General features: G+C 37.2%; 1 protein-coding gene across 5 annotated transcripts in view; it reads left to right on the top strand.

The window, feature by feature from the left end:
- The window catches only part of UGGT2 (UDP-glucose glycoprotein glucosyltransferase 2), a 107,094-nt gene that overhangs the window by 1,319 nt on the left and 87,587 nt on the right, over positions 1–18,188 (top strand). For 4 of the 5 annotated variants that reach the window (XM_026064081.1, XM_026064086.1, XM_026064082.1 and 1 more), the window contains exons 2-6: positions 721–803; positions 9,565–9,695; positions 10,872–10,984; positions 15,403–15,577; positions 18,023–18,119. In XM_026064081.1, the coding sequence (XP_025919866.1) occupies positions 721–803; positions 9,565–9,695; positions 10,872–10,984; positions 15,403–15,577; positions 18,023–18,119 (599 nt within the window). Of the gene's footprint in view, positions 1–720; positions 804–9,564; positions 9,696–10,871; positions 10,985–15,402; positions 15,578–17,507; positions 17,665–18,022; positions 18,120–18,188 lie in introns of those variants that run through there. The other variant, XM_026064084.1, reaches the window with a different exon arrangement.

Here is an 18,188-nt window from a genome sequence, read left to right as displayed (position 1 = left end):
GCAATGAATGGGAGAACTGAAAGCTTCTGTAATCAAAGGGCTGGAAAACTTTAAAAGTAAAGATTAGAGAACAATACAGGCATGCTAGCAAGTAGATCTTTTTGGCAGATGGGGAGTATCACAAGTGATACTCCATTAATAACAACAAAGTTGAAAAGTGCTACCACTAAACTGAAAAATAGTATTTGAAATAAAGCAAAACCTCCATAATCTTTTAATGTTGGTAATGATTAACCCATCTTTGAAAGTGTTCCAGAGATTGGGGACCTCCACTGCATATCTAAGCCATCATTGTCATTCATAGAATTCTGTAATTTAATTAAAAATTATAACCTGACAAAGTTTGTGTTCTTATTTGTGTATTTAGTTGCTAATTAAAGAAAGTTTGTATGCTTAATTTGTTTTATACATAACTATATATTGGTATACATGTGGAGAAATAAAGTGAAAAATTTATGTGTTTATTTGAGTATCAGAGAGTAGTCTACTTGCTTTACAACTCTGATTACTGAATTCAGACTGGTAATATCTTGTTCTAAATTTCTTTTTATTTAACCAAATTATATTTATACCAGTATTCAGTGTATTATACTGCAGAGATGTTAGAAGACAATTGAATATTTGGTTATTGCTGTTTCTTTTAAAAAATTGAAAATTTTACTGTGGCACATGTTTGGACTAAGTCAATCTATGGACAATTCATTTTTATTTCTTAAACAGTGAATTTATTGCAGAAGATGGTAATGAGAAGTTTTGGCAGTTCTTGGAAACTGTACGCGAATTAACAATTTATAAGCAAGGAGGTAAGTTAATAAAAAGCATGCTAGTTTTAATCTATTATCTTGTATTGTATGTGACTTTTTTAAAGTCAAGCTAACGCATTAGTTAGTTGCAGTCAGGTAAAGCCTAACTGTCCCACTACTGCTTGCTACATATTTTTGTTTCACAAAGTTTCATCATACTTCCTGTGGTGTTTCTTTCTGGAGAGGGTTTTAAAAGCAAGGAAGTCAAGATGGGCTGAACTGCTATTACAGGATGGAACAGGAATGTGAAGGTTAAAGCTACCTGCCTTCTTTTGTGATTCAGCAGCAGTTTATGCAATATTCAGACTTGATGTTTTCTGCAAGAAGAATGTTTGTAGATGAGAGAATCCAAGAAAATTACCACAAATAACTAAAAGGAGTGGTATAAAAATGAGAATGCTAGCTAAAGAAAATCGGGATCAAAAAAAGGTTTCATATCACAGAATCACAGAATGGTTGAGGTTGGAAGGGACCTCTGGAGATCATCTAGTCCAACCCCCCTGCTCAAGCAGGGTCACCTAGAGCACGTTGCACAGGATCGCGTCCAGGCAGCTTTTGAATATCTCCAGAGAAGGAGACTCCACAAACTCTTTGGGCAGCCTGTTCCAGTGCTCTGTCATCCTCACTGTGAAAAAGTTCTTCCTCCAGTTCAGATGGAACTGCCTGTGCTTCAGTTTGTGCCTGTTGCCTCTTATCCTGTCGCTGGACACCACTGAAAAGAGTCTGGCCCCATCCTCTTGACACCCTCCCTTCAGATACTTGTATACATTAATAAGATGCCCTCTCAGTCTTCTCTTCTCCAGGCTGGACAGGCCCAGCTCTCTCGGCCTTTCCTCATAGGAGAGATGCTCCAGTCCCCTAATCATCTTCATAGCCCTCCGCTGGACTCTCTCCAGTAGCCTCATGTCTCTCTTGTACTGGGGAGCCCGGAACTGGACACAGGACTCCAGATGCGGCCTCACCAGGGCTGAGGAGAGGGGGAGAATCACCTCCTTCCACCTGCTGGCAACACTCTTCCTGATGCACCCCAGGAGACCATTGGCCTTCTTGGCCACAAGGGCACATTGCTGCCTCATGCTTAACTTGGTGTCCACCAGCACTCCCAGGTCCTTCTCCGCAGAGCTGCTTTGCAGCAGGTCAGCCCCCAGCCTGTCCTGGTGCCTGGGGTTATTCCTCCCTAGGTGCAGGACCCTGCACTTGCCTTTGTTGAACTTCATGAGGTTCCTCTCYGCCCACCTCTCCAGCCTGTCCAGGTCTCTCTGAATGGCAGCACAGCCCTCTGGTGTATCGGCCACTCCTCCCAGTTTTGTATCGTCAGCAAACTTGCTGAGGGTGCACTCTGTGCCTTCATCCAGGTCATTGATGAAGAAGTTGAACAAGACTGGACCCAGGACTGACCCCCAGGGAGCACCACTAGCTACAGGCCTCCAACTAGACTCTGAGCTGCTGATCACAACCCTCTGAGCTCTGCCATTCAGCCAGTTTTCAGTCCACCTCACTGTCYSCTCATCTARCCYRYRCTTCCTGAGCTTGCCTGTGAGGATGTTATGGGAGGCAGTGTCGAAAGCCTTGCTGAAGTCAAGGTAGACAACATGCACTGCTCTCCCSTCATCTACCCAGGCAGTCATTCCATCATGGAGGGCTATCAGATTGGTTAAGCATGATTTCCCCTTGGTGAATCCATGCTGACTACTCCTCATCATCTTCTTATCCTTCACATGCTTGGAAATGGTATCCAGGATGAGCTGTTCCATCATTTTTCCAGGGATGGAGGTGAGGCTGACTGGTCTGTAGTTGCCTGGGTCCTCCTTCTTGCCCTTTTTGAAGACTGGGGTGACATTTGCTTTCTTCCAGTCTTCAGGCACCTGAGAAGGTTTCATATGTCTAGATGGCATAAAGGCTGTTTTTAGCAGCCATGCTAGTGTCTTAGAGTAAATGTTTATCAGCATCAAAACAGGATATAACTTTGCATGATTAGACAGCAGAATATTAAAACTTGGTAGAAGTTTGAAAAGAAAGTTTGGAAAGAAGAACAAAGCATAAAATCTAGCAAACTAAACATGAAATTACAGTGGGTCACCCCAGAAAATATTTTGGCAATTAATTTACTGAAGTTGTTATAATAATGAAAAATTTGCAAGCCTGCTAGGCTCTCCAACAGGTTGATCGATATTTGTCCATCTATTGACCTACCAAATAGGTCCAGGTGAAAGACAGAGCTGCAAAACAAGGTAAGGCTGTTTCATTTGCTCTTCACTTCAAAATAGCACAGTTCCTTAGGGATGAGTGTGAGTAATGTTTTCAAACTGACTTACCACTAGAAGAGGTTTTAAACAAATTGAATGTTAACACTGTCAGGGTCCTATTATGTTTGTCCTAAAGTTTTAAAGGAATTTAGCTGTGAACATGTTCAGCTACTAACATGCATGCAGCATGTATGTACAAATCAGCTTTGGAACCAGAGGAAGGGGCTGTCAAAGATGTGATTCCAGTCATTAAAAGCACTTGAGGGATGGTTCTGGGAACAACAAACCAGTAAATCTTAAGTGAGATTAATTACATAAGATTATGTAAATCAATAGGGATATGCATACATGTAATGCAGTTGATGATAATATACTTCAAAGTATCCTTTCCTGGGTTAATAACTTAATATAAAATACAGGAAACAATATACAAATATGTAGAATTAGTGCAAAAGTCCCCCAAAGGTGATTGCTGAGCTGTTTCAGCTGCTCATAAGAGGTGATGAATAGTGTTGGGGTTGGGGGGAAAGCTAGCTGTTGATAGAAAGTTATATTAATAGTCAAACAAAAATTGACAAGTTGTAGGAAGATCATGCAGGAAATGGCAGGAGTGAATCCGTTATGCACAGAATATTGTGAATGGGATGGAGAGAGACCTTATGAAAAAGCCCATTTCTACAAACACGGTTGTGACTTTGACTAAATATGAGTCAAGAAAGAGATTGTGGTGTCCATGTGGATAGTTTAGTGAAACCATTATTCTGTTGCTCGTCAGTGGCCAAAAATAAAAAAGGCAAATAGACTTAAGGAATTATTGGGAGATGAACAAGGGAACAGTGTGATAAACAGTACCCTTTTGCAGCTTATAATTCTGTGATGTGCTTTTGAGCTGTGTAAAGCATGGCGTTCTAGTTCTGTCTCCCTGCCCTTTTCACCTTTCCCTGTATTTTTCAGAAAGGATATCATAGAAGAAGATGTACAAAGAACTGTATGATTATAGTTACGGGGTAGTAATTAGGTAAAAACACTTCTGTGAGCTAGTGAAGGCTGGGGATGGTCTGAGATCATAAGTATAAACAAAAGAAAGCAGAGACAATTGCTGAGAATAGTAGGCCCAGCTGGTGAATGCTGTTCAGAGCCATTCCATGTATGGGTATGAGAACGTGTAAAGCAGAAACAGGCCCCAGAGCCTTACTAGTARTTGGCTACTGGCAGCATTTGTCAGGGATCAGTACTGTGGCCAGTGCTATTTGATGTTTTCTCAATGCCCTGGATGGTGGCAGGCTTGCACCTTTCACAAGGTCCTGAAAGACTGGGGGGAGAAGTTGAGATGCTGGAAGGTGGGGCTGCCATTAGAGGGACCTTGACAAACTGGAGAGATGGGCTGACAAACATGAGGAAGTTCAGAAAGTGTACCTGCAGACTCCTGCATGTGGACTGGAATAACCTCAGCAAGAGTGTGTGCTGTATACTGACCTGCTAGAAAGCGGTTTTGGCGAAACAGCTTTGGGCATTCTGATCAGCAATGAGTTGTAGTGCACTCTTGTGCCTGTGAAGGTCAACCACATACTGGGCTGCATTGGCAAGAGTGTAGCCAGCAAGTCAAGAGAAGTGGTTAATCCCCTGTGGCTGGCGCTTGAGACTGCATCTGGAGTACAAAATCCAGTTTGGGGCTCCCTATTACAAGAAAGACACTGACATACTGGGGATCACCACAGTGGCTGGGGGCCTGGAGCACATGACTTAGGAAAGACTGAGAAAATTAGTTTTTTTCAACCTGGAGAAGGATAAGGGGAGATCTTTTGTCTTCAACTGCCTAATAAAGAAGGTGGAGCCAGGCTTTTCTTGAATGTACACAGCAATAGGACAAAAGGCAATGTGCACGAGTTGCAACAGGAAATTTTTATTAGCTAATARGAATAATGTTTTTGCCATGGGAGAAGTAAACGCTGGAGCAGGTTCCCCAGGGAGGCTGTGGGATCTCCATCCTTGGAGGTACCCAAAACTCTGCTGTGCGAGGCCTGGAACAGCCTAATCTAGCGTTGAAATTAAAACCACTCTGAGTGAAAGGTTAAACCAGATGACCTCCAGAAGTCCCTTTCAATTTAAATTACTCTTTTATTCTATGAATGGTTTAGACATACATAGCTGATCTTGCCCTGAGACAAGACTGGTGAATTAGATGATCTGCCAGGACTTTTTAATCAGCACTATCTTCTCAGCTTGCTTGGACCAACTTTCCAAGGAATTTGAAACTTCAGTAACAGTTACTCTTAGTGACACAGATATCTGTTAAAATTTGCTGTTAGTTACATACTCTACTTAATTTACCTAGATAAAATCAATGTGAGGATTTATATATTACCAGCAGGGTAATGTGCATGGTCTATCTTGCCAGTAAAGAATTAGAAAGATGCTGGTAGCAGAGATGTTTGTGAATGTGATAAAATATTAGTTTAACCATATTAAACATTTGGTATATATATTTATTTACCATTAAGGTCAACAAACTCCTGTATTTATAATGCAGGAGAACTTCAAGTTCTGACACAAAGTGTGGCTCTCCTAGAATTCAGTTCATAGTTGAGGTAGTATTACACAAACAAGCCAATGCTCTTTATGAATGAGATGGGAAGGAAAGATTCAATTTTAGAGAAAAAGTAGGTGGTTATTTAATAACAAAATCACATCAGTGTTGACTATTTGAACTTAAGGAAGTTGACTTCATATTGAAGTCAACATGTTAAGTGTGAAATGGAAATATTACAGGTGTCAAATGTATCTAGCAGTAGTTAAGTTGCTTTAGTACAGAAGTCTGCATTAGGCATCTAAAATGAAATGGTCAGCTAGAGTAAAGAGTATTAGTACTGAGATACTGGAGTGGAACTGTTACTGAGGGGTGTGTAGTAGCATACACCTGAGGAGAAACTGGTTCTTTGCATGTCATATAGCAGTCTCTGCTTTAGCCTGTTACACATTAAGAGACATTGACATAGAAGAATGTACATGACTTACTAAGGCTGAACAACAGTCTAACTGCTTAAGCAGATTAAAGCAGCTGGCTTAAAAAAGGGTTAGTTGGTGGTTAGTTAGTTGGAGGGTTCGACTTCAGTTGTGCACTGGGCGATGTGAAGAGTAGATAGGATGAATAACGAGGAAATAAAAATACTCTTGTTTTTAAGTATAAAAAATTTCCTAGCAGATAAAGAAATACTTGATTTGGAGCTCAGTTTATAGAAGATAGACGGTAGATTTTTACCCCAGCCTACTGTTGATTATTTCAGAAGCATCATAAAATATTAAGAGAAGCTAAGAGGCAACTGAAGAATCAAACATAGTGGTTTGTTTCTTTAAATCATCCCCTAGGTGATTTCAGATCTGTTAATTGTAAGTTCTTAAAATGTGTTGTTTTAAAATCAGAATAATCAAATCAACGCCAGTTGTTAATGTGCTCATTTCAAATAGTCAGCTGTAGCAAATTTGGTCTATTAATGGTCTGTTTATGATACAGATTTTACAGGGTTTTGATAGGAGCAATGTATGTGGAATTTGGTGAAGTATTTAGTAGGCTGAAATATTTGATTGCTTGTCATAAAATTTTATTTGATACAAACTCAAATCAACTTGGGAATGATTGAGATCATGTGCTATGAAAGAGATCAAAAAGGATAATAATGGGATACACTATATTAAATTAGAGTGAGGTCTTCAAATAGTGTGGACAACATTGTGCATTTCTAATTAATATACAGCATATTGCTCCCGGGCTTCCTGCAGATATGGTGGTGTAGGTGATCTTATTTTGGCCTGCTTGTATGTTATAAGGAAACCAAGGCCGTAAAAATTTAATATAAAAAAACAGCACAATTACAAGACCCTAAGGATTGCAGTTTAAACTCACTGCTGTTTTTACATCTCTAAAGGTTAATTTAGGAATACAGAGTGAAGGTAAGTAGCCAGTTTCCTGCTGATAACTAATAACTGAGCATTTACTGTCTTCCTAAGTGGTTCAGTTTACATTTGCCTCTTAAAATAAAATAAATAAAAAAAGCCACAGGCATATTAGTAGGGAAGCTATTTTCTCTGAAAAAATTATAACAGTATATAACATATAAACAACAATCATGCAAATTATTTACTGTAGTTTTAAAGACTACTCAGCACATACTGTGTTAGATGAGAATTATTCACATCTAAATTAGATAGATATTTATTATGCAAATATCAACCTTACAGATTCAAGAGGAAATAGTACAGTTTCACAAGCATTACATTTTTCTATAATAAGCATGTAATAAAATAAAGCATTTCATCTATACTGGTGTCTTGCTTGGATGTCTTGGGGATTTGACTGTTTGGCCAGTGGTTGATTGAACTGCGGTTTCCTGATTTGTTTATTATAGTGCAGTGGAGTCTTAGGCTGCAAAATGTAGGCTTTAAGATTTTTATATTTGTATCTTAGACCATTGAGCAGATTATTTTTTGGCAGAAGAGCTAATAAAGCCTGATTTTTTTTTTTTTTCTATGTCCTGTGGCTAAAGCAGAGGCCTATTGCACCCATAAAAGTAGAAGCATTGGCCTAATCTGTCAGTCTTTGAAATGATCTCATCACACAGATCTCTAATTCCCTGACAAATCTATAGATGTAGATATACACATAYGTTCAGTTTGAACGATCCCCATGCTCTCCTTTCCTCAAAACAATAACCATATCGCCCCATGCTCTTCCCACTTAATCACATCCCTTATGTTTACTCTCTCTGCCTCCTGTGCATCAGTATTCCAGTTTTTCTACAGGGCACCTGCATATATTCAGATTAATTTTGTACTGCATGTGCTCACTGGAATGGACTCTGAGAAGCTGTGATAAATACCTTTCCTTTCGTGTCCATCCTGGTCATCTCATCTTATTTAAACATTTTTAATAAACCTGTGGTATGAGCTACAGCTCTAGATTGTGAACACTAAATTTAGATGCTTAAATATGGGTCTACTTCTTAGCTAGCTATTTCAGGTATTGTAGTCAATGGAAGTCTAGTCAATTCAGCCACAGGAGTTTAGACAGCTATTCGTTTGACAAATTTAGGCATCTTCTTTAGCATGACCTAAATAATAGCTTCTCAGGTTCTGTTGGCTGTTAGACTATAATCTCTATTGGCTAGAATGGAAGTTTACAGATACGTGGCTCATGTACACGTGTTTAGATGTCTGAAATCTGGAGCTAAATGGTGTCATTTATTTATTTCTTAATCAACTTTATTAATGAGTTTAGTGATAATATGCTATCATGCAGCGTTTTATGATCAGAAACAGCTGTTTGTCTCTAGTTCCATGCAACATCCCAAAAAAATGTTACTGCTTCTACTCTTTGGCATTGAGTGCATTGTTCAAATGTGCCTGGAGGGTAAGCAGTTATCAAGTTTCAAGGAACAAATACTACATTAAAATAATTTTCAAGACTGAAACTGTAGTTCTGTACGTAGCAAACTTAAAAAGTGTTCTTGGGTGAGATGGATCATTTGGCATTTGATGTGGATCAATTCATCTCACTGAAGTTTGAAGAAGTACAGTGAGTCTGAATGAAGCTAGCAGTGTTAGTATAAGTTGTAGTAGTAGAAATGGATGCATGATTTGATAAATGTATCCTTGTCAATATACTATGCAATTATTTTTGAAGCCACATTAAAAATACTCTTTATTTTTTTACTTTACCTATTAAAATCATCATTGCCTTAATCATCCTCCAGACAAAAAGAAATCTACCTCTTTTATATGCAGCAGTGAAAGCACAGTTGGAATATGTAACCCAAAAAATGTAGAAACCTGTGAAAATATTTTATTAAAGTAGTATCTTCAGAATTGTATATTTAGCAACTCTTCATTGTGTCCAGGAGAATGTTATTTGGAGCTGAGTTGAGAGAGATAAAATTTCAGATGCAATTTTTATTTTTGTGGAGATAATTGGAAGAAAATAGGAAAATAAAGTTACTGGAAAGACATTTCAGTCTGGAAGTATTTGCTACTTCCAGAATTTTTGACATTCACTTCCTGAAACCTGTGAAGTCAAATCTATTTAATTTCAATTCTGCCAGGGTTATGGGTAGCTGTAGAAAGCAAAGAAGAAATGTTTTTTGTCCTGGGAATTTAACGTTAGACAGTAATGAATGTATACAATTTATGGGAAGGCAGCTTTCTGGAAATGTGGATTGTGCCCTTTTGTATCCTAGTTTTTTTCTGGTGAATTACAGCAAACTCAGCTTTTATAAATAATGCATTTTAAGAAGGAGGAAAAGGCAGAAAGGAGACCCTAGCAATTTTAAGAACAAGAGAAGGTAAGAGGTTGTAGAGGAAAGTGAGAGGATAAGAGGTTCTTAATTATGTAAATTCTTTGTCAAAGGACTTGCCAGTGGTAGGGCAAACAGAAGGAGAAAAGGTACTTCAGTAAACCAGTTTGGATACTGTGCTACTAGAAAGATACTTTAAAAGAAGTTTGTCTTTTTTTTTTTTTTTAACAGATTCAGAGCATTCTTACTACAATTTAATCTTGAAGAAAGCAGGACAATTTGTATCCAATTTGCAGATCAACCTATTGAAGTTTGCACTTTCTGTAAGGGCATACTCTCCAACTGTTCAGATGTTTCAACAGGTATGTATGTTATCTGATATATTTGGTATGTGATTTTATGTTGAATTTTGGTTTCAGAGTAAATAATTTTCATTATTACAGTTCAGTAAAATATCTGCAGGCATTACTTGAATCAAACCTGATCAATATTACAAAAGGTATAACATGATGTTTTATTAGCTGTGTTTAAGTGTGAAGAACAAATATTCGTATTTAATTGTATAGATAGCTTTACTTTCAGAGTAGGTTTTTTTCAATCCTTCTTTCTTAAAGCTCAGGTTTATTTTTTTGCATTGCTTTAAATATCCTTATGGGAATTCAGACATTCCCAAAGTTGGAAATTTCCTGTAGCTTCAAAACAGTTAATTTGTTACTTAGTGGAGTTCTCATCGTTCACATTATTCTAATATTTCAGAAGCTGGAAGATAGAATAGTCAAATATTTGCTTTGCTACTGATGAAAAAGTGGGAGGATATAAATGCACTGTGCTTCTAGCCTAAAGCCGCACTTCCTGTCAGCAATGCATCCTTCAAGATGAAGAGAGAAATCTGTTTTTGAATGAGGTCCTAAGCTTTGAGAGAGTTAGGTTTTTTGCAGGTGTTCTCTGGTGGAATATGGTCATCTCAGAATCAAGTCTTTTCATTATTATCCTTCCTCTGCTTGTGAGCAAAGAGTCATTGCTATGCTTAAGAAAAAGAGATGAAGCATCATAGTCAAAACTTTACCTGGGAATGGCTGAAAAGGGTTCTAAAAAAAAAAAAAAAAACCAACAAAAACAATGGGGAGGGAGACAGAGAGAGAGAATCAAAAAACAATGTGAATTATTTAGGATTTATTGGTTAGTCATGTCTTTGTCCTTTAACGTTATTGCTGATAGCAACTAAAATAAAAAATCTCTTGGAGTGCATTCTCTGATTTCAGCTTTTGGACAAGATTTCTCAGCCTTGTCTGCAAAATGTTAATGGACTTGCATTTTCTGGAATATGACTGCATTTGATAGGCTACAGCTCACTAAAGCTTGTAAGGTCACAATCTTAATATTTTCCATTACTTTTTTCACATATACCCAATTTTGAATGGACTTAATTAGAAACACAACTCAGTGGCAGCTGTTGAGTTATTTTAATCAAAGGAATGTGTGTTTAAGTTGAACTGCAATCAGAGCAGTCTGGTTGAGTGTAATTGTTGAAATACTAGATTGCAGCTGATGAACCTCCACCAGAAGGCTGCAGTGCATTTGTGGTTATCCATGAGAAGCACACCTGTAAGACTAATGAAATAAAAAAGCTTCTGAAGAAGGCTACTAAGCGGTAAGTGTAATGAACTATTTTAAGAGGAAAAAATAGATAGTATTTTGAATTTGTACTTTCTACATACTTGATCTTACCAAGCCCTTTTCATTTCATATTTAAGGTTCTCCACTTTTAAGATATATTTTATTTCAAAAGAGTTACTTTTGGTTTTGATATAGTTTAAATGCTGCTACGAGAATTCATCAATTATGAATCAAAATAGCATTTTAAAATAAAATCATACTGCTTTTCTCCCCTAACCACATGCATAATTTTGCATTTTAGTCCCTTTTTTTTTTTGTATGGGACAGTGCACTTTCTGTGCAAGCTTACTACCACATGCGTCTGAGACAGTACTTCTTATGACAGTACTTTCTACATAGTCAATGCCACTGTATTTGAGCCTTTCTGGATTGTAAGGGCTTGACACAGGAATGGAAGAGGAGTCTACCTCAGCTGGCATAACCTTTCCTCAGCCTGTGCTAGACTCTGCATCTGTCAAGACTGCAAGTTTTGTCCTGTGGAAACTAGCATCAGTCCAGAATGAATTTGGGCCATAAAACAGAATATGTAAAATCTAGCAAAATAGAGAGTGCTTATCTAAAAATGATGAAAGGAAAATATTTAACCTGTATAAAAAGAGAGTTCATATAAATTTTTTAAAGACCTATATGTAGCATTATTTTGTTCTTTTTCCTGCAATGGTTGATGTCATCATAATATACACTAGTGTATATACCCTCAACTACTTCATGGAGGTGTTTAGAGCAGAAAGATGCTTGAAGAGGACATATTTCCTGGATTCTGCTTTCTATAAAATATAAACCGGGAAAAAAAAAGAATTATACATTTGTCTCTTTGGTGACTTGGTTGCTTCCAGAAAAAATTTTATGTCCTACATGTGTTCTTTATATTTTCTAAACCTACTGACAAAATTAAAACCTACTAAGTCATTGTCTTATTCAGTATCCAAGGTTTTGCAAAAACACTTCAATGTCTGGTCTACAATATCCCATTTTTAACTGTTATGTCCAGCCTATCAAGTGTTTCTTACTTTCTTAGGATTTATACCTTGTTTTGGCTTTTAGAGCAATGTTGAATTCTTCTGGCCATCTTGAGACCTTAGCATTTTACCATAACCTCTGAATATACTGCTCTTCTGAAGCAGTTAACAGCCCCTTTAAAGTGAATTCAGCACATTCTCATTTCTGGAGATATTATCTGCAAATTTACATGGTTCTAGAAAGTCAGGATAGTAAACAATAGTATTCTGAAATGTTCACAAATGAGAATGTTAGACTACTAGGAATCATTAGATTAACTTTAAAAACCCACACTGAAAGCAAAGCTTTTTTTATTAAATTGGCTTTGTGCTTTGAATGGTTTTGTGTTCCAGTCTCATTACAACCCTGAGAGCTGCAGGGACAAAATCTTGCTAACTTTCCTTTCCTTCTCCCTAGCCTGTATAGTTGAAACACTCAAATATTTACAACTCTTGAAGCTAGATGTGAGGAAAAAAAAATGCCTTCCAGTAATTATTCTTATTTACGTTTATACTCTGGGTAGCATATGCTCAATCATTTGTACTGGAGACTTTCAGCCTAAGTGATACAGGTAGGGCTGTTCTCCTGCTCTACCTTGGTGAACATGTTGTATATGGGACAGAGGGTGCCATCTTGCTGTTGATTTCTCTCAACCGGTCGTATGCATTAGAATGTTCTTTTTCTCTGTAGCTTTTATGAAAGGTGATCCTACTGTTTTTTGGGGTTTCTTTTGATGTGTCCTGCTTCCTTTTTATTTCAAACTATTTTCCTTTTTGTTTCATTTTCTTTTTTTTTTTTGCCTTTTGTCTGTCATGATTCCTCCAGCCATACCAATAGGCTTTGAGTCCTTAAGTTCTGCTTATTGGATGGGGACACTAAGAAATGTTCTGTTTTTAGGGATCTTGGTTTCAAATCTGACTGGAAGACAGAGAAGAAGCTCAGCCTCAGATCTAGGAGATCTTGGGCACTTGAGTTCTTCATTAACGCCCAGGCATGATTGTTCCATCCAATTAAAGGGAAAAAGTCTTCTCAAAGCTTGACTCTGCTCTGAAGCCTAGGGATCAGTTCTTTGTGAGGCACTCACAAACAGTGCTACTTCGACTCTGTGTTTCTCTTAAGAGAAATACGTAGAGCCCAAATGGATAAGGTCTACGTGTCTCAAGGTTTTGCTTCATCCAGTCCTTTATGCAGCAGTTACCATGATTTGGTCTGTTACGCTTTCGGTCATGTTGCAATGGATTTCATGGCTCTAATTGTAAGTACCTTGTATGGAGATGCAATGGGCTGCTAAAGTGCTCTGGACATTTCAAAGGAAGAGCTTGAGTGGTAAAATGGTTGAGATTGCATACTTTGAAAACGACACTAAGATTTGTGGGGCTTTTACTGCCCAGAGCAGGCAGCATCTGATATGATGGAGGTCAAATTTTGTGCAAAACAATTAGTGCCTTTAAAGGTTTGTCAATAGACATGATATCTGCTCGCTTCTGTCCCTAACTTTCCTTCCTCATCCCCTTTTGGCAATTATCTAGCCAAGCGTATATTTGCCTGTACTGATTAATGGGTGCTGGACTACACATCCATGTATTATTGTTTTATCTTTTTTTGCCTGCCCAACTGCTGTTCCTTCCCTTTCAGGCAGCCTGAAGACAAGAAATTAATTGTTTTTTAGCTCTAAGGGCAAGAGAACCAGTTCCTCCTCACTACTATTTGGTGTCAAAGAGAAACAGAAAAGGGAGGCTCATCTTGGATTTATAAGGGCTGACACTAATTCTCAAATTCAAGGTTGTTATGGTAGCCTAATGCACTGTTATTTCACTGCAGCACAGAGGAGATTGAAATGCATCTCTTAGCTTTCAGGATGTGTACTTTCACATTGCAGTCTGCCCTTATCACTGAAACCATCTTAAGTTTTTAGTGAAGTTTGGTCATTATTGGTATGAAATACTTTCTTTGAGACTGTCAGTATTCAAGAAGGTCGTAACAGCAATCGATTCGACCGTTTGAGAACAGAAGTCATTCTTCTCCTATGCCTAGATGACTATCTAGGAAAAAGGAAGATCCTTTGATTTAGGTTTTTAGCTCTGTGGATGACTGAGGGAGTTTTTGTCTCTCTGGATATGAGAATGAAGTTGCAGAAGTCACATTCCAGATGTATGCTTTTATCAGGGCAAATCTGTATCTGGTCTTGCCCAGAGCTACTCATTCAAGAATTTTTTCAGCCTCCTTGATGACACCTACTTTGTCTGCCCTGTCCTGTGATGACAGTGAGAAAGCTTGCCTGGTATTTCTACGGCACATGGCTGCGTGCACCAAAGATAATTTTCAAACCAGGCCCCTCCTCATGTCCTGTCTGTCTTACAGATATGGTCTCTGCATACCTATCAAGCTTATATAGGATGTTGATGTTAAGGCCCTGAGCAACCTGATCTAAATTGGCCCTGCTTTGAGTGAGGGATTGGAGCGGATGACCTCCAAAGTTCTCTTCCAATTTAAATTATTCTGTGATTCTATATTGAAGATATTCTTAAGACTTGCATCACAGAAACTGTGGATTGTGGAGTGCTGCTCACACCTTTCCCATATGATTTTTAAACAAGCATCTAGCTACAGTATACACATTTCTGCAGTGTGCGTTGGATTAGAATTTCTCAACTTGTCCTGGAGAGGTTTGAAGGGAGGTTACTGGTCTTTCAAGTATGACTATGCAAAGGCCATTTTGAAAAAGAAATGTACTTACTGATAATTAGCACTTTATCCATATCGCCTGCTGCTTTTTCCTCTTTCCCAGGGTTTTATTCAAAACATGTTTGCCATTGTCTAAGCATTTATTGCAGACATAGAAAGCATAACTTCTCTACAGTCATGGCTTTGAACGAAGAGGGTAAATAGGCAAACAAAATTAGCTAAATTAGCTAAATTAACAGAGCTTGACGGTGTCGGAGAAGCAAAATCCCATTAGCTTTCATGTGCGTTGGCAGCTTTCTCAAACTTCAGTGAATACACCTCTGCTACTCTGTTACTCACTGATTCTCTGTACTCTAGTCATAATGCATCATATTGAATTCAAAGGTTCTAGCTGTAACAGACTGTTGCACAAAATCTCAAAGCTCTGTGCTTTTTATTTTGCTGTTTGTGTTGTGATTTGATGAAATATATTAAAATTATGTATAGTTTATGCTGATTTTTTAGTTTCTTAGACTTTCATTTGGCAATTGATGTTGCAAGATCTTTTGTGAGCAATCATGACAATTTGTGATGATTATAACACTGCTTGTATACTTTTAACATCTAAATCTTTAATAACTTTTCAATTATGAAGTAGAAAAAAAGTCACTGTTTTTATTTCATTTCTGAATATATATAAATATCACAATTATTTGTTTTTAAAACCAGACCCAGGCCATATCTTTTTAAGGGAGACCATAAATTCCCAGCTCTCAAAGAGAATGGTCCAGTGGTTGTCCTTTATGCAGAAATGGGTACAAAAGACTTCATTAAATTCCACAAGATTTTATCTGAAAAAGCGCAAAAGGAGGAAATTGTTTATGTTCTCCGGCATTATGTTCAGGTATGCAATTCAAATTGACATTGACATTGAATCAATAACCCACCTGCTAGTATTGTATCTTTATTTTTCTTGCTTTTTGACAAAACACATCGTCTCCATTTATTTTTGTATTTGCCTAAATCATGTGTAGTACATATTCTAATTTTAAAACTTTCAGATGAAATAAATCACCTAATACAAACTTTGAAGCTGAGAAAAAAAAGATAGTGTCATTTGTTTTCTACCAAATTTTAAGATAGCTTTAATTTAGTAAAATGAAAAAGCAATGGCATTAGAGATAAGTGTTAACAAAAAAATGCTTGTAATTACTGATTTTTTTATGTATATGTATGCGACAGTGCTACTTTTAGTTCAGAGAAATTGGTAAAGGCTCAAGAAAATGTCTCAGTTAAGAATGTAACCACAAATTTGCAACCCATTGCATAAGCTGCTGCTTAACATTTGGAGTTTTCTAAAAGAAGAGTTCATTAAATGTTGATCTTTGGCACATCAATTTGTTCTTTTTCTTTTAAATGCTACTTTTTGTTCATCTGAACAACCAAGTTTCCTGTTCCTGTGTTTCATCCTTTCTTCCTTATTCCTTTTTCTAAATTAATTTTCATTATTCTGAGCTACACCAACTCCTTCTAATCCTGCACACAAACACTGTTTGCATGACTAGTTGATCTTGGAACACCTACCTTTGGTCATACGTCTGTTTTTTGTTCATTATACAATGATCTTGGGTGAATCTTGGTACAGCAGGCTAAACATATTAGTAATAAGAGTCAGAAAAAAATGAGAGCTAGAATTAGAAAATCAAGCTGAAAAAATCAATAATTAATTACACTTGTAATTTTATATAATCTCCGTATAGTCTTGTATGTCACATTAGAGTATGGCTGCATGGTCTATCAGACTCTACGGGGTTGGCCAGTTTTTCAGCATGTGCATTTTCACAGGATCATAATGTTTCTGAATGCTTTTCCTAACTTATTCTTTTCCCTGAAGCAAAACAAGACATAGCAAAACAAATACCAGTACATGGAACCATGTTATCCCCCAGGTTTGGTTATCAGTAGGTTTTTGTAATTTATATTCAAAGTACAGCTTTTAAATGCTGCAGCCAAGATAAGAATATTCTGATGCAGTGAGCAGTTGCTGTGCATTATGTAGATCAGGCATTTCAGGGAGATGAGACCCATAGTTTGCTGGTGACTTTTAGTTGTTTGCTCACACTAAAGAAATAGAGAATTTGAGAAAGCTAGTCTTAAATTCTAAATTGTATAGGGGCGTAATTTATACCCATCTTTCTGTTCTTCTTTTTTTTTTCCTTTTTAATAGTCTCCGTGTTATTATCTGCTTATTCGCCATGGTCTCCCAAAATGTTTGTTGTTGTCCTCCCTGCATTTTCTCTCTCTTCAGACTGCTCTTCCCTTTTTTCTCCTTCCTCACAACCTCCATTTTGTTCCTGTGGTTCCCACTGCAACTGCTTTTTTTCTTCTTTTTTTCATTAAATGCCAGAAGAGGGAGCATTGAGAGCAGAAGAGGAATAGTCTTTCCACTCTCATTTTGTCTTTGCCAGTACTACTGAGACTGCTTAGAGGATGCACTTTTCACTCTGCACTGAGATTTGCTTAGAGGACCAATAGAGAAAACCCCCAACCCTGCTGGGTTTTCAGTCTTGGGCTTGACAGTTCTCAATACAGAAAGAGTCTGAGAAATTGTAAGCTAAAGCTGAAAGACTTTCAAGAAATTGCTGCTGTGCATGTGCAAATTGCATTTTGGAAAGGAGATTCTTGTACATTTTGGAGAAATTTGGGTGTGTTTTCAGAAAGAAGTATGCATCGAGCAGTTGTTACCCTGCTGAATGTTGGACTTCCACTCCAAAATTGGAAACACTTTTTCTTCTTAATAAAGGACTTATAAGATGTTTTTAGCAGTGACATTTTAATACATTTTCTTAATCTTCCTCACAGAAACCACTTAACTGTTTCCTTAAAGCTTTTCAAAAATATCGGCCTGATGCAAAAAATAGAGAATTTCCTCCTGAAATGCTGAAGTCCGGCAAAGTTACAAAGAAATGAAAAGATTTTAAAGCAAGAATTGTAAGGCATCATTAATTGCATAGGGTACTGCCAGTTCTACCTGTTCTAGTCCCTCTTTTAATATTATGTGAAGGGGCTACTATTTTGACAGCCTTTCTATGGTCTTTAGGAAGTAAAGGATGACTTTACTTTTTGTCACACACATTCTCAATGGTATAATGGACTGTCAGTTTGACTTACATGACTCTTCCCATGTATTTCATTTGATGTGGTGTTTTGTACCTTGAATCATAAATTGAAAGATCAATTTAAGTTACAGCTGTCATAACATTTTAAGCTTACTATAGTAGATGTTGTTAATCTTCTATAAATACAGTTTAAGTTACATTTTTTGTTCTGTTAAAATGTCATCAAACAGAAACCAAGTTCCAGAAAAATGTATTTATCTGGATATGGTGTAGAACTTGCAATAAAGAGCACAGAATATAAAGCAGTAGATGACACACAGATTAAAGGTATGTTTTTGTTTATTTATGATATCTTATTGGAGATAATATTAAAAACATGTTATCATCTTCACTTAT

The sequence above is a fragment of the Apteryx rowi genome, unplaced genomic scaffold, assembly GCF_003343035.1.
Source record: "Apteryx rowi isolate R43461 unplaced genomic scaffold, aptRow1 scaffold_209, whole genome shotgun sequence".
In the NCBI taxonomy this organism is placed as follows: Eukaryota; Metazoa; Chordata; class Aves; order Apterygiformes; family Apterygidae; genus Apteryx; species Apteryx rowi.
The sequence above is the reverse complement of the archived record's forward strand: the minus strand, read 5'-3'. Positions and strand labels throughout refer to the sequence as shown.